The sequence below is a fragment of the Enoplosus armatus genome, chromosome 6 (genome assembly GCF_043641665.1).
Source record: "Enoplosus armatus isolate fEnoArm2 chromosome 6, fEnoArm2.hap1, whole genome shotgun sequence".
In the NCBI taxonomy this organism is placed as follows: domain Eukaryota; kingdom Metazoa; phylum Chordata; class Actinopteri; order Centrarchiformes; family Enoplosidae; genus Enoplosus; species Enoplosus armatus.
Genome location: NC_092185.1, coordinates 23,573,738 through 23,600,295, shown reverse-complemented (window position 1 = coordinate 23,600,295; position 26,558 = coordinate 23,573,738). Strand labels below are relative to the sequence as shown.

At 43.9% G+C, this 26,558-nt stretch overlaps 1 protein-coding gene across 1 annotated transcript; it reads right to left on the bottom strand.

Annotated features, from left to right (window-relative positions):
• Positions 1-1,003: 1,003 nt before the first annotated feature.
• olfml1 (olfactomedin-like 1) lies at positions 1,004-6,705 on the bottom strand. Its single transcript, XM_070907727.1, has 8 exons — positions 6,364-6,705; positions 4,957-5,060; positions 4,663-4,853; positions 4,473-4,576; positions 3,656-3,847; positions 1,855-2,035; positions 1,589-1,748; positions 1,004-1,443 (listed from the first exon to the last, which is right to left on the bottom strand). The coding sequence occupies exons 1-8, from the start codon at positions 6,490-6,492 to the stop codon at positions 1,287-1,289; spliced, it is 1,218 nt and encodes a 405-aa protein (XP_070763828.1). The 5' UTR covers positions 6,493-6,705; the 3' UTR covers positions 1,004-1,286.
• Between the last annotated feature and the right edge of the window lie 19,853 nt (positions 6,706-26,558).

The following is a 26,558-nucleotide window of genomic DNA, read 5'->3' as shown; positions in this document are numbered from 1 at the left end:
CTCTCCATTTACCCCTGTCTGTGACTATACTGCCACCACAGCTTCCAGTGATGCCCTTATCACCCTTGGTTAGACATTAGAAATACTTGAACATGTGTCTGTGCTTAACGCATTCTGGACTGTCATGCTGCCCCATCATCGCGTTGCAGTTAATCCCCATTCATCACAGCGTGTTGTGCTGTACCACCGATGACACATTTCATACTCATCATCTCTCTGTAACACAATACAGTGTGTAAGAAGGAATAATCACCTCATGACACTCGACTGCAGTGTAAAGGTGCACTGTTAAAGCTTCCAAACTACCTCACATCTCCCATAACACACATTAGTTATCCCTACATGTGCGGGATTCACCATCTAATGTTTTTATGACTCTCATAGTGGTTTTTATCACCTCCGTTTTTGTCACTTGATTGTCGTTTGCCTGCTGTGCTGGTTGTGCGGGTTGTCTGACTATTAATGTTTTGTTGTTCCCAGGTCTACCTTCAAAAAGAGATCCCGACCCGATTAAACAAAGTGAAGTAACTTTACCGAAAGACACACATTTAATGAACGCTCTCACAATACTAGCACACACACACACACACTAAACACTACTTTAATCCAACATACATACAGATTTATTGTACAGTATGTCGGCTTGAACTCTATCCTGCAAATGGAAGGGAAGGATATTCATGGGAAATATGCGACATGTTAAATACACTGTGTGTGCATATGTGGGTTGCAAGTGGGTGGACCTGGTACCTGTACACTAGACAATTGTGGAGGTATCCATGTGTATCACTGGTCATACACACATGCGAGTTGTCCAGACAATGTTTTAGTAGGCTACCAGAGCATGTCATATAATACATGTTAAAAATGTGATAACAGGTTATCTGATTAGCCAGCTTTTCTGAAAGAATTTCCACTGTGTAATACATCTGGACCAGCATCCCAAAAGCCTGTTTTAAATGTTTTCAGTCCGTCATAAAGGACAATTTCATGAAAATACACATGACACTTAAATGTTCTTTATTGTGGTGATACAAAGTATAAAGCCTACATAATGCATGAAATGCCTTTGTTTGGACATGATATTTATGTCAACGATTAACAGTCATAAAGGCAGCATCCATTGCCAGCAAAGGATCCCTATACTGAACAACAGTAGATTATAAACTACTCATCAATACTTTTCCTTAGTTGATGCTTCTATAAGTGATGTTTATTGCAGAATTTTGGATTATTTTTGAAGTGATAACACACGTTTCTTAAAGGATGACCACTGTGGATCATCTTCATTCGGCGGTGACTTGGTCGTTCCTGCGTGTCTCCACTTTGTATATTGTCTGGTAGCCGTCGTCCCAGGCATACAGCTGCTTGTCTCCGGGGTGGTAGTGGATGCTGCTGTGGCTGGTGTAGCGCTTTGGGAAGAACATCACAGGACTCTCGTCACTGCGGATGGGTGGCACAGAAAAGAAGAAAGCGTTCAATCAAATGTTTCTGTTTTTCTGTGTATGCACACATGGTTAATAATGAGAATGTGTGTTTGTGTGTTAGCTGTACTGTATCTCGCTGGTCAGTCTGTGTGTAATCCAACCTGTGGATGGTGTCATGGATGTCGTAGAGACACTGTATGGTGGAGCGTCCTCCGTAGCGTGTGTTGTAGACCACATAGAGAGTCCCACATATTAGGAAGGCTCCTTCAGCATCACGGCTTCTACATTGTGTATCCCAGGTATATTCTACTGCCAAAGTTCCTGAGGTAGAAACACACACACACACACACAAACCCCCCCCCAAAACATGCTAATTATAGACCAGGTTATGTTACTTATGTATGTGCGTAGAGGTGGTATGCTCTACCTTTATCCAGTTTGGTAATGACCAGGTTTCCTCCATACTCAGGGTCAGCATGGATGACCCAGAGGCCGAGCTCATCCACAGCCAGGTCCAGGTAGGTGTTGGGGTTCAGACTGTAGACTGGTAGACGACCCGCTCCTGGTAGCAGTGTACTGTCCACCACTGTGCCATTCAACAGGTCTACCTTTACGGGATGGAAACCGATGGAAAGAGACTTCAAAACTCAGAAATGCTATCATTATAGTTTTGATTTATTTTCAGTGGCGTAAGACATGTTGTAACCACAGACAAGACTAAGAGTCTACAGCTATGCTAGTGGCTCTTTGAGGCTGTACGTATAGGCACAATGTTGCTTTTAGCTAAAAGCTATCGTCAGCATGCTAACATGCTCACAATGACAGTACCAACATCCCTCAAGGGTTGGACATTAATGGCAGTTAAGTGACAATTTGCCAATTTACGTCAGGACCAACCGGAAAACCGCTAATACTCCCACATTCCAGGACGTGGGCATCAAGAACTCATACGAGAGCAAAGAAACTGACTTTGTAATGCAAAATTCTAATGTACACTAAATGGTCTGTGATGTTTAATTTCTCCTTCATGAAGAATGTGAAGCTTTGGGACAACATGCTGATTTGGATCCTTGTACAATAGAAGCTGAACTAACTAATTGAACTAAGAACCGGTTACACATATTAAAAGACAAAGATGGGATGTGTGGTCTCGTTGTTTAGCTAATGACACAGGAAATGTGAATATGCATTTATATATACAAACTGATTGATCATAGGTTTGCATAGCCCAGAAGATGCTGTAGATTACTAAACCTAATTTAGCGTTAGCTCAGGAATAAGATCTCCCTTCAATACAATCAGGATAAAGAATTAAAATATTTCCCTCTGCTTCCCAGTAACCTCTCAGCTGCTAAACGGTGTGTTAAGGTGATTTCACTGGTCAACTTATCCTCTTCATGGTTTGCTGTGTTTACCCAACTTTAATACATCTTGCCAAAATAATCATTCACTGCGTCTTCCGATATAAAATGGGCCTCATTTCATGCATTCTTTCGCTGTATTCATGATTTATTTATTAACTGTTCATCGCTGTATTCTTGGTGTTGATTCGTGGCGGCATTTACTAATTTATTTAAATATGAAACCCAATATTGCCACACAATTCACCCCCAGGGTAACATGTACCAAATCTCAGTCTATCCAGTAGTTGTCGAGACATTTGACTCGAAACCACAAATGTGGGCCTCATGGTGGCGCTAGAGGAAAAAGTCAGGATCAGCCAAGTCGGTAGGATTCATCGTCTGGTAACTATACATGTCTGTACAAAATTTAACGGCAATCCATCCAATAGTTGGTGAGATATTTCAGACAATCCTGATACAAACTTAGGCTACGTGGATATGGGTCTATATTGTACCTTCAAAAATACAAGCTATTGTTCCTCTGTATTCAATTTGATTTGATTTTGTTTTCTTTCCCCCCCAGTAACCTTTCTGTGGCAATTACATGTGCTCCAAAACACTTAAAGTCAGCTCATTTTTGCTGGAACAAAACTGTTTCTTTTGGCATTGTTAGCTCACTGACCTCAGCCGACACAGCGCAGCAAAGGAAGTGGGACAAAAATCAACCCCCCAATGACGAAGCTCCTCTGAAGTGATCCGAGGTCAGTCTCTCTTGCAATCGGACTGTCCTCGGTAACTGTTTGCCATGTGGCCTTCAATGTGAACACAAAGTAAAGTAAAAGTTTTATTCAACCCCTTTTATATTATATTACTTCAGTCACACACCTTCAGTATCTGGTTGGGCGTGTCTGCCTTGTGGCAGTAGAGGAATCCATTGAGGACCACGTGACCTGTCCCCTGCCAGTAGAAAGGCAGCTGCACCACCTTCGCTGCCGGAGTGGTGGTCCTCTCGGTGAAACTTTGCAGAGAAACATACTCCAGCAGAGAGTTGTTACGGATCCCGCTGAGCAGGTAGACCTGAAAGACATGCAGTTGTGGCCGGTTACGGAGTGAGTGGGAAATGTGTTGCGCAACTCAGCTTTGGTTTAAATAGAATGATTTTCTTAATCTGTGGTATTCATGCAGTTGGCAACTCGGCTTCATTTACATCCGATTCCTCCCTTGCTGATGAATGTCACTGTGAGATGCAAAATCTAGAAATCTGCTCTTTGATTCTGATAGACTGACACAAAACCCCCAACATTTAACCGCTTATTCATTTAATAGAAACAAATTCTCAACCTTTATTGTCTATATTTCTGAGATACCCCCATGAATAGGAAAAATATACCACTGAACTACAGTATATGGGCCCCAAAGTGTGGACTTTTCATCCTTTTCGGTAAAATGATACACTTAACAGGGCAAAATCACAATTTCTGCAATCATTCCCATCCAACTATGACCGTTAAAGGGCGTATGTGCTGATCCAGGGTGGATTAGCCCCAAAAAAGTAGAATTCATTTAGACTGTTATGAGAAAAAAGGGCCCATGCTGAGGGGAAGATAAACATAGCCTGCAGCCCAAAAAGAAACACAGCTGCCCCTCCGCTGTAGTCAGTCCGTTATTACAGTAATTACGTCATCTTTTAAAAAGGACGGACCTTAGCTGATCCTTCAGAGGGGTCCTTGAACCAGGAACCGGAGACGTCTCCTGCCTTCTTCACAATCTTGAGAGACTTGATTTGACTCAGGGCTGTGCTGCAGTCTGGAGATGATGGAGAGAAGACTCTGAATGAATGGGGGGTCTTTTTCTGTTTCTGTTGATTATCTGTCCACACACACACTTCCTACCTTTCTCCACTTTGATCTTGGCTTTCTTTTTCAGCTGGTCCAGTTCTGCAGCCTTTATCTGTTGTTCCAGCAGTGCCTCCTCCATCTCTATGTCAGACTGAGTGGGAATCTTGTTTTCAAGATACTCCAACTCCCTCTCCACCCGCTCTACTCGCACCGACACGCTCTCCACCTGGCTCTTCACCTCTGATCTACAGAGCAAAACAGTTCAATTCCTCAACTTTGCCACATACCATTTCATTCTTGCCCACATGGGGCAAAAGTTATAAAGCACTTTTTCCCAGACAGACTTGCCTCACAACGCTGAGAGTGGACAGATAACCCCTGATTTCAGAGGAGAGGTCATAGGTCTTCTGGGTGACGCTCACGGTGCTTTGCTCACACTGAGTCAGACGCTCCTGATGTCGTTGACACAGAGAAAAGGTGCTATGAATACAGAATTAAAGCAAGAATGTGTGCATTTTAACGGAAGGCGTACATTCTTCCTCCTACAAGTGAATTCGTGAGGGATAAATTGCACCCTTGCTCATTTCAACACACTCCGGAGTCAAGCCTTACTTGGTCTGGCAGGACCAGAAGGTTATGGCGGCTATAATGTCAGCTAATGTTAGCAAACTTAAGGTAGATGTTTCGATGTAACAGACATAGTGAGCAAAGTCGCCAACTTTAGAGTTCTTCTCTGCTTGTGCTACGTTTTGCGTTTTAACATGCTCAGTGAACGTTGCTGGCTGGCTTTAAGCGAAAACACGAAATTCTCCGTCACCACGTGGCTATTGGATTGAACGTTTGAACACATTGTTGTCGAACTCACGGGGGAACAACACTTCCTCGATCAATTTATATATTTGTGTTACAGTCTCACTTGGTCTGGTATGGCCAGTAGCTTATGATGGCTAATGTTAGCAAACCTTAGCTAGATATTGCTAGTGTAACTGACACTACCGAGCCAGTTCACCGTTACACTTCTACGTCTTAGCATGGTCATTAGCCGCTGCTGATGGTGATGTACGTTGAAGCACATTAGCTCACCGAGGCATACAGTAAAGTGTGTTTCTACACATGTGACTGACATGCTGGTAGTTCTGTTGACTCAGCCATCACAGGAAGACGTTATAAAAAAAATCAGTCACACGGCTGGAGAGGATGCCAAAAATCGGGGAACCAGATGATCTGGGCATGATGTGAACCAGTGGTGGAATGTAACTAAGTACATTTACTCAAGTACTGTACTTGGAAATATTGTACTTTTTACTTCACTATTGAACCATGCATCGCCATGCAATGTGCCGATAGTGAATTTGTTTCTGAAAAGGTAAAAGAATATGTTGCATTGCTGTAGATTGAACTACCCAACAGTATATACAGTAGTTACAATGAACCTCACAATCTACAGCAGTAACATGCAACACACAGCAGTGATGATAATTCAGAAACATCATATTTAATAGGAACACATATTTCAGCATAATGCGTACTACTACTTTTTATACTTTAAGTACACTTTTCAGAAATATACTTACATACTATTCCTTAAGTAAGGTTTTGAAAGCAGGAGTTGTACTTGTACTGTAGTATTTTCACAGAGTAACATTGCAAGCAATAGTTAATAGTGAGGGTTGCGAGGATTGAGGGTGTCGTGCTCCGATGTCTCCCGAGGGATGCAGGTACCTGATGTCAAATACAACTGCAGCGGGCACCTACCTCCATCTGAGCCAGTCTCCTCTCCAGGTACTGGATTATAAAGGCATCCTGGGAGGAACCCTGGCCCTGGACTGAACCCACAGTCAGATACAGAGACAGGAGAAGGACAGGAAGCACTCTGCCTGACATTACGAGCAGTTGTGGCAACAACTCAGCACCGAAACTAGTTTCCCCCGAAGCTCTCCTGCGGCGTGCAACCCACTAAAACAGTCTTCCGCACTGCAAATAAACCAAACCCATATGGCTTCAGTCACAGTTTACGACGGCGTTGCTGTGTTGAAAAGAATCACTGATGGTCCTTAAATGGCTGAATATTCTTTTCCCCTCCTCCTGCTGTGCTCAGTGAGTGTTTTAGTCCTGTTAGAGTTGCAGCTCCAGAACGTTCTGTCTTGTTTCTCTAATCAGTTGTTGCTCCACTGGATTTGGATCCAAGTGAACCTCTCCCACGTTCCCTCCCAGCACCCCCCTCCCTCTCTCCCTCTCTCCCAGTCTCTCCGTCGGCCTCTCTCCCACCCACCCGTCCCCTCTCTGTTTGAGTTTGTGCATCTGAGGTATGAATGGGAGAGAAAACCAAAAGAGAGAGCTAGAAAACAGGCCAAGACCGTTCATACCCCATTGGTCAATCCTGCAGTTTTTTTTATTTATTGTAATACTCTCCAGATGGCCTGCAGACACGTCCTCAGTTCTCACAAAGAGCAGGATCTGTTCAATAAAAGCTGTTAACTAGGCTGCACACAGTGACAAGATCAGCACCACATCATCCTGTGTGAGTGACAAATACACAATATTCAAATCATTCACCGACAAAACACACTCAATCTTCACGGGACTCCTCGAGCATTTTGTTATATTGCAAGACACAAAGGGTGTTTCCTCTGGCAGGATCACAGGTTTCATTTTAGACATTATATTATACAGCCACAAAGGAAATACTGCAAAGTTGCCTTGTAATTTATTTGCTCCTAATTCTAGACTATAATGTAAAAGACATGCTATTATCTAATATCACCATGACCTCCCAAAGCAATGATTATTGCCTATTGCCCCCCTTAACAATGGTTATGGTTAAGGCCTTACATGTTAGAACACACATATTGGACTTCCACGTTTGAACATGTTTCGGCAGCGTGGCTTCTGGCCTTCCCTTTCTGGTGATCCAGATGATATTCTGATTGATTTAGGTCCAAGTCTTGTCACTGCCATTACGGATCATTCCTGGTCCGCTGCCGCTGGTCGACAACTTTTATCTCCATCTGGTGCTTTTTAGAGCCACCTGGGTCTGTTTCCTTTCCCCTTTTCCTTTTTTGTTATGACAGACAAACATCTGGTTGCCAGCTTTCCAACACCGCACTAGATCTGGCGCATGTTAAACTGCTTGGAGTGGCAGCCGTACGCGAGCAAGACAAGGATAATGGGACAAGACACTAACACGCTAACAAAGCAACACACATCTCTTCTCAACATCTTCTGTAGGGGATCTTTGGTTATTTTGCCTTTTGTCGGGCCTCTGCGGTCATACAATGTGCCTGCCAGGAGATGGCGCCACATCATATCTAGAATACTACAACATACTACAGTCTAACAGGAGCAGGCCTGACCACGACACCCCCACCACTTTACCTATGGTCTGCAATTATAGCCTGCCGCTAAATCCTCTGTGGGGTGCAGTGGTAATAATAACAATAATAATAATAATAACAATAATAACAAGGCAGCAAGTAAAGAGGACCTTCCTGCTGTGGTTTCTGACCTATTTTGGTTTTCAGTTTGGTGTGTTTCCTGTGAACAAAACAATGTCCTGTGTGTGACACATCACAGGTTTAACACTGTATGTCTAAGACTCATAAGCTGTTCAACCAAAGTGCTTTTCTCTTCTCAAAGAAAATATGGAGAGGAAATGTGTCCCGTAGAAGAACGACGGGACTAACCCAGACTGCTGAAGCCCCTTAAGAGCTCCAGATAAACTTGCACAGGAACTGCAAGGACTCTGGATTTTGTTCCCACACTTACATTTTAAGCGCTTTAGGAAGGGACTGACTGTTGCTTTATGTTAGTATGTTATGTTAGTAAGTCATGTGGCGTAAGTCCTAGGTCACGTGACGTAACCATGTGTTTGTTAATGTTACCATGACGACGGATGTCCGGTATGCCTGCCGCTGGTACTCCCCAACGGTCATATATGTTGTTTTGGGAGTCATTGGCAAACAACCTACTCCGTCGTGTAGGGTGTGGTAAACGGGAAATGATCTTCATTCACCCTCTGCACGCGTACAGTGTGCATGCTCGGCGGCCACACCCAACCTTCTTTCTCCAAAATGTGAAGAAAGAGCCGACCGCCAAATGGCAATGAATGGTTCCAGGGTCACTTTCATTGAGGAGACTGTGGAGACACACATACATTCACGCTGACATTCACAATGCCTGGCTCTTATGTAGGTCTTGAAAGACAAACAAAGCTGTGATTGGTTGGGCTTCTGTCATTGAAATAAGGTGACATACAAACGTGTGTCATCTTTCCATTTAAAGCATCCTTCACAATCAAATACCTGACTGTACAACCCCCCCCCCCCCCCCCCATAAAACATTATGATAAGAAATGTATCTTGTTTTAGGTGATCAGATTACTCTTAACCACTTTGTTATCTTCTAGCTGTGCAAAACACACACATGTGGGCACTCGCACCCCAACTACACACACACACACACACACACACACACACACACACAATGAGATGTAACCTCATGAAAGATTCATTACAATTTGTGGAGGAGACCCATAAAATATCCATAGAGTCTCAGCAAGACATCTGACTGGGCTCACATTCAGGACTGACAGGAGTAATCCCAAGAGCTTTGTCTCTGTGTGTGTGTGTGTGTGTGTGTGTGTGTGTGTGTCTGTATGTGTGGGTTCATGCTTGATTCTGTATTTATGAGTATGTTTACAGTCTGTAAACTCATGTTATGCCTGTATGTTTCTCTCTCTCACTGTGTTTATGTGTCTATGTGAGCGCACACACGTAACCTATGCATTCATATGGATGTGATTGATTTTGGTAATACGCGTTTCCATCTTTATGCACATGTTCACCTGTTATGACGAGGCCAAGGTGGTACATGTGTTTAAATGTACTGTCTATGTATTGAATATGTGTGTGTGTGTGTGTGTGTTTGACTGAGTGATGTCAGCTTCCCACCAGCCTTGGGCAGCCAACATCATTGCTGACCTTTCCTACCAGTCTTTGTGTTTGGCAGCCTGTTCCACTCCATCATATCACACTCAACTTAAAGTCCAACTGAAATTAAATAGCACGTTCTTTGTCTCGGGAAATCAATTGTCCTGTGTTCTCCTTCGAGAAAAGAAATGTGAAGAAATTTTTTTTTTGGTTTTATGATGGTCGGGGCGGGGCCTGCTGCCGCCAACAAAAGGGGCGGGGCCAAATTGCTGATGTAAGTGCTGGGGCTGCGAACTCCACCTGGCCTCTGTAGCTATGGTCAGTGGCCAGTGCATGTGGGTGGGGATTGCCACTGGGGCGGGGGCCTAAAACGCCACTCGCATAATTGACGCAGGACAACACAGGGGCTGGCGCGTGGGCGACATTGGGGGTGGGGCCTGCTATTACATCGAGATCACCACTGGGGGCGGGGCCAGCTGCCAACAGCACCCTCCTGAGTTTCCTCAGGAGCTTCAGGCAAAACCTTACAGACTACTTTGTTCATAATCAGCATGTTATACTACAGTGCGTTATATCAAACTGCACATTTTGTGAACAAAATATGAGTGAGCAAACAAGTCCGCCGTGGAACCCTGCCAACTCGGGTTGCTGGGATGTTGACGGCATCTGGTCTCTTTTAACAATCCGGATAAAATGTTATTATGCCGATACAGCACATTAATCAGACTGAATTAAAGCTCAAAGGCCATCTTGAGCTGTCATTCGTATTCAGCTCTAGTAAGGCCTGACGGGATCAAGCATGAGAAAGTGACAGAGATTGATGGGCAAAAAGAACGATAGACAGCGCAGGAGAGGATGGAGGAGATACATGTATCGATGACATTTCCATATCAAGGGTGGACAGTCAGGTAAGAACTGGGTGGTATGGGGGGGGGGCAGTATGACTGCACTACCCTGGAGGGCATGGAAAGGATCGTCATACTAATGCACCACTCTGTTATTGCAGTGGACACAGAACCAGACAGACCTTTCAGGTTTTTGGAAATGCTAGCAGTATGGATGTAGGGATGGCAATGTTGATCTGTTGGTTGGTCAGTCCACAGTATGACACACAGTATCTCAACTATTGGATCGACTACCATGAAGGCTTGGGGATTCATTAATGCCCCCCACCCCCCCACCCCAAGATGAATCCTAATTGATTGGTGATTCTTTAAAGGAATAGTTAGACACCACTCTTGAGACCACTCTCATGCCTGCATGACAAGTATAATGCTACAGCCGGCAGCTGGTTAGCTTAGCATAAAGACAGCAAACAAGGGCAAACAGACAGCCTGGCTCTGTCCGAAGGTAACAAAGTCAGCTCTCTCAAGCTCGCTATTTAACGCATTCTATCTTGTTTGTTTAATTGGTACAAAAACCAAAGTGAAGTTGTGGTTTTACGCTGGGTGATATGACTATTTCTTGGCCAGGTGCAGTGACTTCCTGAAATCTCTGGTGTGTCAACAGACTGTGAGCCTTAGAGGCGCTGGTAGGCGGGTTTTGATTTGGATAGAGGCAGGCTAGTTGTTTCCTTCGTTTTCAGTCTTTGTGCTAAGCTAAGGGGACTTGCTGTTGGCTGTAGCCTTATATTTGACATACAGACGAGAAGTGTATCTTCTCATCTAACTCTGTGAGAAAGCAAATAATACGGAATACGGCAAAACTTTTCCTCTAGCGCCACCCTGACATTCCCATGTGCCTTAGCTGTGCTTTGTGCTTATTAGCCGACATTAGCATGCTAACACGCCAAACTAAGATTGTGGTTAACATTATTACCTGCTAAACATGAGCGTATTCGGGTCATTGCGAGCGTATTAGCATGCCGATGTTAGCATTTAGCTCAAAGCAGCCTCACAAAGCAGCTAGCATGGCTATAGACGTAGTCTTGTTTCTATGTTCGACTTGCTATCCCTCTCTACTCACAGCTACTCATCCTATTCTGTATAAATCACCTCATCCTTCCCATTACACACGGCTACATGTACAATAACTGCTTTTTGCCAAAGTCCCCCATGTTCTTAACATTGTCTCACAATGGCTCTCTGGCCTTTCCTCTCGGTTCCCTCCCTCGCTCTTTACCTTCATCCGTCTCCCTCACTCTGCGGGTCGTCTGACTTCCCGCGGTTTCACGCTTGAAAATTTAATTACCAGGAACGCTCCCTGGCGCAGCAAGCCAAGGTGAATGCCAAGTCAACCCCAGGTATAGAAATTAATTAGGTTTACTTCAAGTACAATTTATTGTTACTTCACTGTAGCATTTCCATTGTCAGGAACTCCCAAACTTTCCATGCCTTATGTTTCAAAGCAAATGATCTGCATTTGCATTCGCTGGTTAGGGTATGTTTTGTGAAGATGTAATTGGAGCAAACAATAATAAGACCTGAACTAGGTTAATCCCTCAAAGAGACCCTTCCTGAGCAACTGAATGCAAGAATATCAGATCAGAATCAGAAATACTTTATTGATCTCTGGAGGGAAATTATACAAAAGGAATAAAAAGGAGAAAAATAAGAATAAATAAGAAAACAAACAGGAGCGACTGTAGCAGGCTGCATGCGCTCTATATCACACGTTATCACATGTTTTGTTATTTGTTTCTCCCCAGGTGAGTCAGCATGGGTTGAAGACGCAAGACATATATAATCTGCTGTTTCTCCTGTCTTCCTGTACGCTCTTAATTTAATAGGAACCAATAATGCAGAAACCCCAAAACGATTTGCAGACAGGTTTTCAACCTGTGGCTTCTCGTGTTCCTTCACATCCTGTTTTTTTATTGACATTTATGGCATGTAAATGTGAAAACCACTTTTTCATTTCCCGGGGGAACTACTGGAAAATTACATTCTTCGTTATTTCTTCGTTATTCACTCTCCACTTGCTACTTGCACAGGGTTTCACTAGGTCTGGTTCTTTCTTACAAACACTCTACACAGAGACTGTATTATGCCACCACACAGTTAGAAATGTGAATGAAAGTCTATAACCATTTATCTGATATTCAGTGATAAACTACATCTTCAGACAGAAGGTTTTTCAAATAGTGCAGGTTGCTTTGTACCAATTTTTTTGTTGGGCAGTGGATCAAATGAGTATGTGTAACGTTTTGGCATCTTTTAGCTCATTGTTTTGGTTTAACTTTACTATTTTGGTTCACTCTCACATCTCTCATCAACCAATGAGGCTTCTTTTGTGACCAAGAAGGCCAAAAATACATACATAAAAATAAAACTTTTGTAAAAGTTTTGCTTGTTTTAGCCTACAAGCTTACTTCAACTCACATGCCTGAATATTTAAAAAAGGAGCTGCACTAATCAATATTATCATATTATTTTGATATAGTGGATGCATGGCTATGTGTTATGTGAAGGGGGCGCTCCGTTTCAGCATCTTTAGGCTCGTTGTTCTATTACAGCCTGTAAATGTACTGTTTAGGTTCAGTCTCAAAGCTCATTTGCCTTGTTTTCAGCAGGAACGGGCAATGTACGATACCTGCCCTGCAGGACATGGCAGACAGACTAGCAACTGGCTGATTACATAGTGCAATATTTAGCAGCTAAAAGCCTGATATTTCTCTCAGGAGTTAACAGAGCTAAAAGGAGAGAGAGTATTGGACTTATAGTCATCAAATGGAAAGACACACAACTCCTTATGGAGACTAATGTTGCTCCGTGTCTGCTGGATGTGTAAATTATCAACTGGTGATAACAAGGTTTGCAGCTTGTTGCGCTGCCTGCAAGTGGTCAAAAATCAATTAAGGCTGATTTAAAGAAAAATCCTCATATTTCTCAGAAATACACTATTACCTTCGAGCAAGGTCCATGAGTGATCTCCAGAATAATTAGTGCCCAAGGCATTTCACCTGAATCTGAAATTGAAATATGCAAACACTCTCAGACAGGAAATAGTTGTTTGTACCAGGCAGGGGGAGGGAGAAGGAATGAAGCTTGTCTCAGACGTGAGTCATTTGGTGCTTTTTTTAAGTCCTCCAATGGGACCATTTGTCATTGTAGCTTAATACTTCCACGCAATCTTTCGTTATGGCAGACACAGGGAGAAGTAAACAAGGGTAAATAATGAAAGAGACGGGTAGAGTTTTAATCATATGCCACCTTACTTTATTATACATTACGCATGCAAAAACCTGTTGCGGAGTACAAAGCCTGAGAGAACGCCCTGCCTGCCAGACTGAATTCAGGGTAAATTAAAATTCTCATTAACAGCTTTGGGGTTTGCTGCCTCCAGAGCTGTCTGTGGTGCTGAAATGAAATGACCTACACCGCACATTCAGAAGTCATTTATCACTACACTGACCTGTTATTTGCATACTTGTGGCCCGCCTCATTCGAACTGTGCCACCTTTTCAGCATCAACAAGGCATTTTCTCCCCCCAAGACTGCCACTGGTCAGATGTGTGTGTGTGTGTGTGGTTTTTTTTCTTCCCTTTTTCTTGTAAACTCTTAAATCTGTAGTGCTAGAATCACATTACAAGCAGTGCATCTGGAACCAGTGGTCACAATATCTTCAGCGCTGCCTGATTCATATTTCATGTGGCTGTTTATTCGTGCCTTTTAACAGTTTTTTTTTTTTTTTTTGTCCAGAGGCGTGAGCAGTTTGTATGAAGGAAAATAAAGTGGAGACAGTGTTTATATTTGATTATTTTGGCAAACAAGGGACATCCCATCATGCCTGTTTCTGTTCCTTTTTTGACATTATCCTCTCCCGAGCGCTTTTACTTACTAGGCCTCCATTCCTCTAACTGAGAGATGGTTTGAAGCAACACCTCCAGTCAGAGAGCAGGCTCTAAAAGCGCAGGAGACGTCAGACATGCATTAGGAGGGGACGGGATTATGTCACACGGCTATTAATATTGGAGACCTTTGGCACAGTGCAGTGTGCTGAGAACAAGCGGTGCCGGAGGAGGTGATGTGTAATCACCAAGTGGGACCTTATCAAATCAAAAGAAAAAGGAATACGATGGAACTCTGGAACTGGTGATCGACTGCAGGGACTAGGTCGTGCGCTTTGTTATGAGCGGTGTTTGTGTTCTGCGGTGGAGGGGCTCTAAAGAACAAAAGGGGTCCACTGTCCCTGCCGCGATGAAGGACGTTAGTTGCTATAGAGACCAGAGTGAGGTGTCTAGGTGCGCAGGTGAAGGAATGCAATGGTAAGGTCACAACACACAAAAGCAGCCACAGCCATTGATGGCAGCACACAACTCCGGGGCTTTATAGGGTGACCTTTTCAGCACTTGCTTCCAAGATCTGACGCCCCATGGCCATTGTTCCTCTCAGTAATAATCACTAAAAAGAATCTGATGGGTCAAGAAAATATAGAATGTAAATGGTCAAATGGAACATTATTACCCAAACTGTCTGCTGTAAACGTCCATCCGAGTTTGCAGACCGCCTTCCTGATTTGACCTTCCATTCTGTATCTGTGCACACATACAGCTGGTTGAACACGTCGTTCTCAATAACCTGGAGCTAAGCACCCCCCCCCCCCCCCCCCCCCCAATACTCAGCAGCACTGTGACAGCCATGAAAACCTTCAGGTTTGTCTGATCTCACAGTCTCAGTCACAAGAAAAGGCCAGCAGAGGATGGGAGATGCTACAGAACGCTGGACGCCCAAACTTCCAGACAAGAGAACAGCTCCTTTCTAAGTGCCGTGATCCTCACGAACAATTCATCAGCCGTGTAATCATCTTAGTGTACAGTATATAATAATGCAACAGGCACTGTGCATAGCATGTAATAATACACTTTATTTATCTAATAATAAAACAGCAGATAAAATGCAAATACAATAAACACAGGGATCATAACACACTGTGGGACACAATGAAGTGAAATAAAATATTTAAAATGTCAAGAGTGAGAGGATAAAACCTTGCGGTGTATGAAAAATTCATGTGCTTTCCCATAAAATATTGGTTTTCTAAAGATGTAGCCTGTCTGAGTGTTCCACGGGGGCACCCCCTCCCCAACAGCAAAGGCCTGGTCACCCCTGGTCACCAGCCAGGACCCAGGAACAGCCAGCAGAGCCCCACAGGGAACGCCCAGGCACACAGGGGAGTCAATAAATCCTTCATGCAGTTTGGAGCGAAGCCATTTAACCCTTTATAAAAAAAGAGGAGCAGCAGGCTGGCACAGAAGCTGTAGTGGTGGATTTTGGGGAAGTGTTGTAATGGGAAAAGAACAACAGGAAGAGGTGTCAAGAGTTACCTGTAATAAGAAAGCTTACGCTGGCCCTCAGATGAGAGCTAAAACCACCGCCTCCACGTCCGGGTGCCCACAGGAGGAGCTATAGTTGCTGACAAACACATGAATACTTCTCTGCTCACGACTCCTTCTGACGCCCCTATCGGCAGAATGACATCACTCGTCAACTGTTACAAACTACAGTTGGGAGGTGAAACAACGTGGTTAGGATTAGGGAACGGTTGGGGTTAAAATGATTTCCTTTAATGATACATTTCAACTTTGTTTCTACTCGGGGACCTTCGTCGTCATGGTTACAATAATGAACACGCTGGTTAAGGTGAGGAAATGACCGTAGTCATGCTTAAAAATGTTGACTGCCGTGTTAAGTGTTAAGGTTTGTCGACCCGCCCATCCATCCACCCCGACATCCCACCTATGAGGACTTTGTGTTTAAGTATAATGAGAGCTCCTGAAACATGGTTAGCCAATAGAGCTGATAAAGCTGAAGTTGCCCTGTAAAATGAGGGATTTTCGTTCGCATTTTTGGGCGTTGTGGTTTTGATGATCTGGCTTCTTAGCGATCACTTTGTCGAGCACGATGTTAACATGCATACAGCAGGTTTCCCATCAATTTTAAGTGTTATTCTGGGCAAACAACGGCTGAGTGTATATGAGCTGTATGTATTCATAATGACATTATGTGCTAGAGCAGACAAGCACTACACACACACTGAACCTCCTCTTGTACGTCCTTACACTTGATTTAAAAGCTGGTACATTATATTAAAGTGTAGATAATCAACTTATACAACAACTTTTCTCTGACCGAGGTGCAGTTCCTTATGGCAGGGAGAAGTTCTGCAGCCACTCTCTCTGCTGACTGTTGGCTTAATTGGCTGGCTACGGTATAAATAGCAAACAGAGCCGTACCCATACACCGACCGTTCTCGAGCGCACGGCTCCATGAGGGCCTGCTATCTTGGCCATCACAGCACTCCCAGTAAAGTGCTACTGTTAGGAGCTCATTTCCACTGTGGATATGCAGGAAACCACACCCGGCTAATGAGCATAAATGCTCTTATTCATTTCAGGGACAAACAAACACACGATCAGCGGGGAGCGCAGCCCACTGAAGTGCGCTGTGCATCCAGGTGTGTCCATTGATCCCTGTTGAGAGTTTCAGGGGGAGAATACTTCAGAACAGATGTTCTTTTCTTTTTTTTTTTTTCTTTTTTTTTTTAAGAAGTGATTCACACACAGATTGAAAATGTGCACCTTATTGTTTCAGGGAAGCTGTCCGAAGCTAACTGGAAATACACAAGAACACCTTTTTATGAAATAAGTGAGCGCAAGTGGTGATAATTTACTGTAAGCCCCATCAGGCAACCTCTAGTTTAGAACTAGTGAGAGCATCCATGTTGTAGGACTGCTGATACAGTGCATCAGAAAGCGTGTAGTCATGAAGCATTATAATACACTATGAATGCCCCCATAACACACTACAGACGTGGTCTTCATAGAAAGTGTTACCAAAATGTTACAACAGCTTCTCAAAGGAACATTCAGAGGAACATTCGGAGCCATGGGATTTCTCGAGCTTCCCTCTTTAACGGGTGAGCTGCTTTCTATTCTTTAATCTTATCTCATATAGAAACCTGAAAAGTGGCCCATTCATTTTTCCCTTGTATTCTAAAAATCGACTCTCATTATTATTCCTCTCATTTTTTCGCCCCCCCCCCCCCTCTAACCTCTCCAACCGTAGTCCTGGATCTTGTATGATATTGATCCCAGTGAAACAGGTCTTTCATATTCTATTTCACTACACCTGACGGGAGGGAGCTGACTGGCATATTTAACGAGAGAGAAGAGAGTCGCCGCCCGACTGCAGTCTCCCGCGCCTCAACGGAGCGCTTTAGTGTCTTTTAGCTCGTTGTTTTTGGTCGGTACGGCCCACGGCGTTCTGTTTGGGTTCACCGCTCTCCCCAAAACTTAGATAAACCCACCGCGCATTACCTTCCTAACGCCAAAACGTTATGGCGGTAAACTAGTTATGCCAGTGAAAGAGATGCTGGCCTTCAGGGTAGGAAAGAAGCATGGTCAGGGAGGGTAACTGGGTCAAAGCCCCATGCGGCTTGGAAGAATCGGGCAGAACATGGGAATGGGAGGGGGTCTCTAATTTCCTCAACAACCAAACTTCCCCTGAACATCATACGGAATAATTAACTTCACTGATCGTACATTTTGAGTTCAGAAAGTCCTTCCCAGATAACAGAAGGAAGTCTCTATACTGAATGTGTACGTGCTGCAAGAAAAGCCCTAAAGATCCTTGTGCACATACGCGCTTCCCTGTGGGATGTTTAAACATTTAAATGGTTTAAAAGCCCCTGACTTGCAGTCTCACATGGTTTTACATGAGAGGAATATCATTAGTGTCAGGAAACGCTCTGAAGTCTTAACAATGAAATATACATGTTAAGGGAAAGAGGAAACAGTTCATCCTCCAAATTTAGTGAGGAGGACCAAAAGGAGGAGAGAGCCAGACAGGCAGAGACCAAAGACTTTATCAGTGTCCATGTGGGCCCTTAACTGGATAAAAAAAAAAGTTATAGCACAGTGTCCTTTATACAACTGAAAAATTTGCCCCAGTAAATATCAACCTCATCATAATCCATCATCGAGTACATATCGAACTGAGTGCAAGCGCATTGTCAGGAGCTCGTGAAGAGGAGTACAGACAGCAGGAGGAGGAAGATCACGGAGGAGAGCTGTGCTTGAGAGGAAGACAGGACAGGAAGACATCGACTGAACAGACTCCGAGATAATTCTATTGTATAAAAGGGGAGATTCAAAGCAGATGTCTTGGTTCAGTCAGGGAATGGCTAATAGGGAAATCTAATTCAAATCCTCCGCAGATTACATTATAAATTCACTCCAGGCCATAAAAATGAACCTTTCAATTCGCAGGGTGTGTCAGACAATGGAGATAATGTGCGGATGAGCCCGAGCTTTTTCCCAGAAATGCTCAAATCATGAAAAGCATGCCAGCTTCTTCCAGTGAATGCTGCAATGTTGGTTTATCGGGCTGAATTATACGTGACAATAAAATGACTTTATTGCATATTTACGCTGCAATTGCGCAATGATGCAAAGCTTGGTAAAAATGTTTTTGAGAGTGGCCGGTGGACTTGATGATCACACTCACACACACACACAACGTAAGCGGAGAGAAGGTTCAATAGCTATTGAATGGATATGCTCTGGCTATTGTCCAAATCAGTCTGAAGGCCGAGGGGGATAAAAGGAGGCATTAATGGCTTTTGATCGCATTGAAGGTCATCTCATATGGACAGGATGGCTATCCGCCTCCTTGAGGCTAACGCTGAAAGATCGCCATGAAAAGGTAACAGTTTCTGACTAAATTAGGTTTTTCTGCAGGGCGTTGAAGCCGCAAGTACTGCACCTGCCAACATGAGGGCCCCTCAGTTACAACAGAAGAATGACTTTAAGCAACTTCTTTGAAGCATTTTTTTGTGTGGAGTCAAAATAGTGAAAAGTAAATAAGCATTTGAGACAAGGTTTTTACAGTTGTTTTGCTTGTGTTAGCCCTTTAAAATATTTAAGGCTGCACTAGTCAATATTTTCATGTTAACAATCGATGGAATTACTTTTTGTAAAGTGAAGGGGGAAGCTCACACTGTGAGAATTATCACCCAGCTCTGCAGTTCCACGTAGCTCTACAAAATGTTTATGAAATTTTTCAGCTCATTGTTTTGATTTTCTGGCCCACAACTGTATTGTTTTGGTTCATTCTCACGGCTCTCATCAACCGGCGGAGACCAAACCAAAACAGAGCTAAAAAGGAGAGGAAATGGTGGCCAAAAACACGACTCGACACGAATGCTAATGTTGGTTCAAATGTTCACCACCAACTTACTGCTTGTTCTGCCCCCGACCCCCCCCCCCAAAAAAACAATTAATGCAGCTTTAAAGCACCTAACCGCTAACTGTGTGCAACACAATACTGTCTTCAAAATCTGAATTTGTTTTTCTTTCATACAATATGAAAATCAATAACTAGACTCTTGAAAGGCGTGTAATCGATCCCAGTGAACATTGCATGTGCATTCATTTCAAATAGGTTATTACAGCAGTGGAGACTTTTTGTTTCGTTACAATCGAGTACAACACTGCCACAAAAAAAAAAAAAAAATGAATGCAGATGTTCACTATAATGGAACGCATGACGACTACACAGGCTGTGTAGTGAAAGCAGCACATTAGTATAGCAGCAGCAGCAGCAGCAGCAGGAGCAGCAGCAGCAGACTGGAAAAAAAACATCTAAAAATCAAAATCTAACTGTATAACAGTTGGCAGAAATGTAAAGTTTGTTTGTAGTTCAGGGGACAACACATACTGTATGCATGAAACTTTAACTGCTGATGTTCATTTGCTCAACTTCTAAAAAAAAAAAAAAAAGGAAGAAAGGGCCAAGCCGAGATGCTCCCAGATGGGCAACAGTCCTCTTGAGGGACATGGTGATGTCTGTACTTTGGCTTTGAAGTGAACTACTAGAACTGTCCGAGGTGAAAAAGGACTGTTTGATCAGCTTATCTTTATAGAGACCCAAAGTCCCCTTCAGGCTCGTACTGATACAATGCAACTCTCTAGACTCTACTATTTCGTTTAAGTATGGTCTGAGGAGGTCTCTGTGTACTCTTTTCTGTCTTTGCGGTTGTATATGTTGCATCCACTCCAATCTGTGATGTCACAGCAGGCGTTTTGCCACCGACAAGCCAATAGAGAACACAACATGCTTAAAAAGTACCGATCCTGCAACAGATTTCTCCCACCTGTCATTTCTTTGTCATTTGATTCGCCCTTTAAATCATTTAATGCTGTTTTGCTGACCAAGCGCGTTAACATGATATGCAGCACTTTACTGTAACGCTAGCCCAGGAGCTGAAGAGGAGGGTGGCACATAACAGCAGTGAGAGACCACGTGCTCAATGATTTCTGCTCTCGGAAGTGCGTTCGGCTGCGGCATTGCGAGACATGTGGAGCGGATACCTCTATGGAGGGAGAGCTGGCTGCTGTCTCATGGTCTGCTGTAAATCTACTGTGGTGGTAGAAAAAAAAAAAAAAGGGGGCTGGAAGCAGAACAGTTATGCGAGTCACAAAGCTGAAACAAGCAACTCAAGTGAGCGCATAATTCCACTTGGTCTTGAAAGGGCTTTGCTAAGTTCTAGGAGAACCGTACACACCCGCCAAGTTCATGTAATTTAGATGATTGTCCGGACAAAAGTTCAAGACGAGACTTCAAAAACACAGTTCATCCAGTGAAGGCCAGCAGTTACACTCGCTCTCCCCCCTGAGTAACAATGTGTTTGAGATTCTCACGGGGTTGATTCTTTTTCTTTTTTTCCATTTACAGCTAAAAACTGCTCTAATTACTTTTACTTGAACAATGGATCCAACGACTATATGTAATGCGACGGGGGCTGCACGTAGTGACGGCTCTGTGGAGGGTTTCAGCGTCTTTCAGTTTTCGGTTCTACGGCCCGCTAGTTTACATCAGCCTGTTGAGCAGCCATGTTCAGCGATAAAAAGCTTTGATAAAGCCACTGTATGCAAATGGCAGACAGACACAGTACATGGTGGAACGTTTAAAGAGGTCCCCTGTGGAGTTTTTGACCACTCGTGCGCTATGGAGCCATGTTTTTACGAGTTTTTCTTAAAAAAAGGATGTGGCGCATTCCAAAATGTCTGATTTGGTGCTCCCACTTCTTTTAAATTTTCATTAACATCATCAACACACACAATTCACTCATTTTAAAAAGCCAATACTTTCTTTTAAAATCCTACATATTGGCTCCTATAGTTTGTTCTGAAATTACTGCAGTTCCAAAGCTGCATTTCATTTCTTTTTAAATAGCTGAGGGCATTTTTATCGGTTTTTACACAGAAAAAAAAAAAAAGAAGAGAGAAAACAAGAAGGAGTGCTAAGACGCTCATTAAAAGCTTCATTCTGCTCCATTTCTGCATGCCCGTTTTCATGCTTATGTCAAGGTGCCCGACAACACAACCGTTGCTGGAGCTTGTTTAGGCCCTCGAGTTGTTACAGTCGACAAGCAGGCCCATGTAAGGATGAAAAAGGAAAAAAAACTTCAACCAACAAGCAGCTCTCCTCGGTTCACCAGAGTCTCCTGTGAGAAGCGGCCCTGCCAAGTAATGTTTAATAGACGGCAACACAGTCTGCCTTTTGAGCGCACCCCCTGTCTCGCTAATGCAGCCTTTCAAAGCTTTAGCGATGCAGACGCTATTGTGAGGAATCGCAAAGATTCCCCTCATCAAAGTTACATGGCTCTCCAACAGACTTTTCTTCCTCCGTGCTCAAATATTTAAAAACCACAATGAGAACAAAATGGATTTGGAGAACCATCTCTTTATAAAAGAGTCTAACGTGTAAAAGCCGTTGTTGTTGTTGTGTGTGTGTGTGTGTGTGTGTGTGTGTGTGTGTGTGTGTGTGTGTGTGTGTGTGTGTGTGTGTGTGTGTGTGTGTGTCCATACAGCCATATCTTTTTCTTTTCTGGATACTGTGCTAAGACGTTTGTGTTGTGTATTCATGTGTTCGTTGCCTGCTCAGTCAGAGTGGCTATGGCTGCTGCTAATGCCAACTACCCAGCTCTTTGTTGTTGTTGTTTTTTTTTGGCTTGTTCCAAGTAAATGATGCTGCTCCTCTCATGAATTCTCAGTGTAATATAGAGCACATCACTTCTTCTTACACAGCAGGGCGAGTTTCCCCCCAAGAGAGTGAATGTTAACCAGACACCGTTTCTCAAAAAGCTTTTCTAAATTCATTGGCTCTTCCTCTGTTACCCGAGGGAAACACACTGTTTGATAGTGAGTCATACTGCTTACAAGGGCTGGTTCAAGTCAGACACATATAGCATACAGCAAGGCCGTTGAGTGAGTTGAGTATGTCTGCCAGACAGTCTAATGTCAACAGCCACTTTGGGTCAGGACGAAAGTTTTGCAGTGTCTGGTTTCACATCGCCTTATAAAAACGCAGAGATCACTGCATTTCAGAGTGAAGCAGCGGCGCGTCATGACCGGCACCCGTCTCCTTGCAAAACGCCACTGCGGTCACAACTGTGTGCAAAACGGGGTGAGGCTCGGCCCTCGATTCACCGACCGCAGTCGAGGCGACGTCGTCGTGATCACCACATCAGGCTTTCCATTAGCTCAGAAACTAGCTTGAGGGAGTAAGTATCACAATGGTGGAGGTGAGGACCTAAACTTAAACCATAAAAAAAAAAAAAAAAAAATATGTTACCAAAACATACTGTGGCAATAATGCGGGTTAATACTGTGCTCTAGTCACAGATTTTTAAATGAACTAGCCAGTTGACGCGCAGTCGGTCTGGAGCTTTCTGGGTCCCTGTAGCTCTGGTGCCCTGCGTGCAGTTGCCCGCTTTGTCCAGCCTTTGTGGGGACGACCACTCTGTGTGTAAAAACAGTCGTCATGTGTCAGCTGTGGCTCTGGAGGAGTCTCAGAAAGAAGAAGAAGAAACAAAAACTAACAGAAAGCCTTCATTACTCACTGGAGGCGTGGAGTTAGAAATGCATGGAAATGTACCAGGCTGGGTTTAATGAAAATACATCATCCAGTTGCATTGTGGGAAATGTAAGAGCCAGCATTAGTGACCAACATTTTGTTCATTTGTCTTTTGTTGTCACAGCATTATGGTGCAACTTGACAGCTGGAATGCCCCTTTAAAACCTTGACTTTCAGCTTTTGTTGTTTTTCCACTGTTCTGTTCCATCTGAACATATGCTAATATCTAATGGGCTTTTTAGTGACAGTATTATTATTATTTTTTTTACTGCTACACTATTTTGTTTGTGCAACAAAAAACGTCCACCCTCTCTACAACCAGCCCCAACTCAGAGAGAACAGTGTATTTGTGGAGCGAAGTAGGAAATCGTTATTCTTTTGTGTCAGCTGGAGATATCAAATAGCAAAATTCACATTGATAATAGAAGTGGGTTTACGCGACCAAGGCCCCATGACAAAACAAATCCTTTTACTTTAGAGGTCCGTTGAAATGTTTTATTTCATGCCCAGAAACGTGTCAGGAGGGCTGCTTTTAAAGAAGAGTTTGCTGAGGTTTGGTTTGACTCTGATAAAAGCTCCTGACTGATGGACGCTTAGAAAAGGTCCTAGGTCCCTCTCAGACTACTCAATCTCCATTTGAAAAAAACCAACAAATTAACCCCCCTCGCATCCTTCTCCCTCCGATCTCACATCCTGCAGTCAAATGCCAAGGCCTTCAAAAGACTCACTTGTGTGTTCACAGAGCGCCTCGACTCCTGCCCTCCTCTTAACACTACCTCACTGTTCTCCACCTCACCCCTCTCTCCTCCCTCCCTTCCCCGGCGGATGTGGCGTCCTCCCGTTTTCTCCTCTCCCTCTGACCTGCACTCAAATCAGATGCCAGAGGAACAGAGGAAATGAAGAAAATCTGCAAATAAAGAAGCAAATGCAGAAGAAAATACAGAGAAATCTAGTTTAGGTCCACCCTCAGTGTGCGAACGGTAGGCAGACGTATAACGGATCGGACTATGGGGTGTTTGAGACTACAGTGCCGTTCAATTCAATTAGTATGCAGATTGGACAGCGCGTTGTGCCCCCAAATGTGTTTCATTGATTTTCTTTATAGGAGGTGATATGAAACGCTCACACACACACACTGTTTACCCTCCCTATCCGTGTCGAGGCTTTGTGTGTTCATCAAGTATCTGGGCGAAGAAGTGCTGCTCTGGGAACAGTTTGGACCCCTGACCATGGGGAAATTACCAGTGATCCTTACATCACTTTAAGTGGTTGCTGATGGGAAATCGAGTTCATGCTCCATTTGATTTGTGTTCTTCCTTTGTCTTTAAATTTTAAAACATCTGGCAGTGATTACGTGGCTTCAGGACTGTTCCTGCCTTGTTTGTGATTGTTTAAAGCTACACTGATCAAAGATTTTATACGAACAACGGATTGAATGAAAGGGTTGCACATTGTGACGAACCCACAGAGAACGATCAGAGCGTTCTCACCTATTCTGGATGTTTCCAGACGCAGTCAAAGCTCTGATAAACCCACCGCACACTACCTGGCCAGCACCCAGACAGCTGACAGACAAAGTTAGCGACCAGCTTGTGAACGTAGCGGAGCTGTCACAGCCATGGCATGTTCCCCAGTGTCTCCCGCGCTCCCACGTCCTTCGCCAGATCAGTCCATCAGCTACGGCGATAGTCTTTCATTTCAGGCTATCTTAGCAACTCATTGCAACGCTTGTTCCCTTGTACTCACCACGTTTCATTGTGTCCTTGGATCCCTCCATTCCTGCCCGCTAACATGCTAATGTTTATGCTAAGCTAGGCTAAGTAGCATCACGTTTCACGGACAAATATGGGAGTGGCGGTGCTAGCCTCATCTAACTCTTCGCCTGAGAGCGAATAGCACATCTCCCAGCACCACCAGAATCCACTGACCCAGCTGTGGACCGTTAATTGGGAAAGACCTTCGGTAAAGACACTGAGGAACTAGGACATTATTTGTGGAAAGTTTGAGTTTGTCCTTTTTTTTTTAAATGTCATTTTTTAATGATTTGAACACTAATACAATTCTATCCACCCCCATCAAGCCGGTAAATGTCTCAGCAGGCAAATCAAACTTAATCCCATCACTGTCACGGCTGGTGGGGCAGGGCAGCAAGGAGCAGGAGGAATAGGACCCAAATGCAGACCCAGGGGCAGAACTGATGCAAGTAAAAAGGTTTCATTGCAAAACCAGGGGTACAAAGACTTACAGGACGGCAAGGCAGGCAGTGGTCAAAACCAGGAAAGCAGTCCAAAAAAGGCAAACAAAACCGACAGGGCGCAAGCAAGAAGGTCCAAAAAGTACACTAGGGACACTAGGGACACACAGCAATAACACACAGGACAGAGAAACACAAGGACTAAATAGAGAAGCAAGGTGGGGACAATGAGGGTCAGGTGAAACTGATCAGGGCAGGTGCCGACAATCACAGAGGCGGGAAAACACACAAAGGCAGGAAGTGAAGTTGGCAGAAACGAGGGGTAAGTAACAAAATAAAGCAGGAAACACAATACATAGGAAGCAAACTGTGACAATCGCTCATTTTCATCGGGTTTGTCCCAGCCCCCCCGGGAAATCAACGTCACACAGGCACCGCTTGTACAGTCCACAGGCTCGTTTTCATTTTCGGGCTCCAGCAGCTGACACTGGTAAGCCCAAATATAGAAATCAGGTGCTGGTAATGCCACAGACGCCACAACACCTCTACATGTTTGCGTTAAAGGAGCATTAAGTAACCTATGAATTCCACTGGCCTCAGTTACAGTTCAGTTGCGGCTCACCACAACTTCAGTGACTGTTGACATCCCAGTGATCGGAGGCTTTTTTTTGTTCAAAGCCACAGCCTTCAATGCAAGTGCGGAAAGCTAGAAATCTCCCGCATACATAAAGAAGTCATGAAGCCAGTGGCATTGGAGAAAAAAAACAAAACACACCCACAGAGCTCAGCGGATATATTATGATTTCCATTTTGAGCCACAGGATAGTGAAAATGATAGCGATTAGCCCTTTAACCCCCGTTAGGAGTTTATATGTGGATGCTGCTTCCTGCGAAGCGCTTAAGAGCGGAGCAACCGGTGTGGAGGCTGAAGAGATGCCCCCCTGTTCCTCCGAGGCAGCTGGGCTGGCG

Excerpts from the sequence above, each read along its gene's own strand:
- olfml1 (XM_070907727.1), bottom strand. The coding sequence starts at position 6,492 with ATGTCAGGCAGAGTGCTTCCTGTCCTTCTCCTGTCTCTGTATCTGACT. Across the intron at positions 5,061-6,363 it reads GGAGACTGGCTCAGATGGAG|GAGCGTCTGACTCAGTGTGA; the intron begins GTAGGTGCCCGC and ends CAACGACATCAG. Across the intron at positions 3,848-4,472 it reads CCTCTGAAGGATCAGCTAAG|GTCTACCTGCTCAGCGGGAT; the intron begins GTCCGTCCTTTT and ends CATGTCTTTCAG.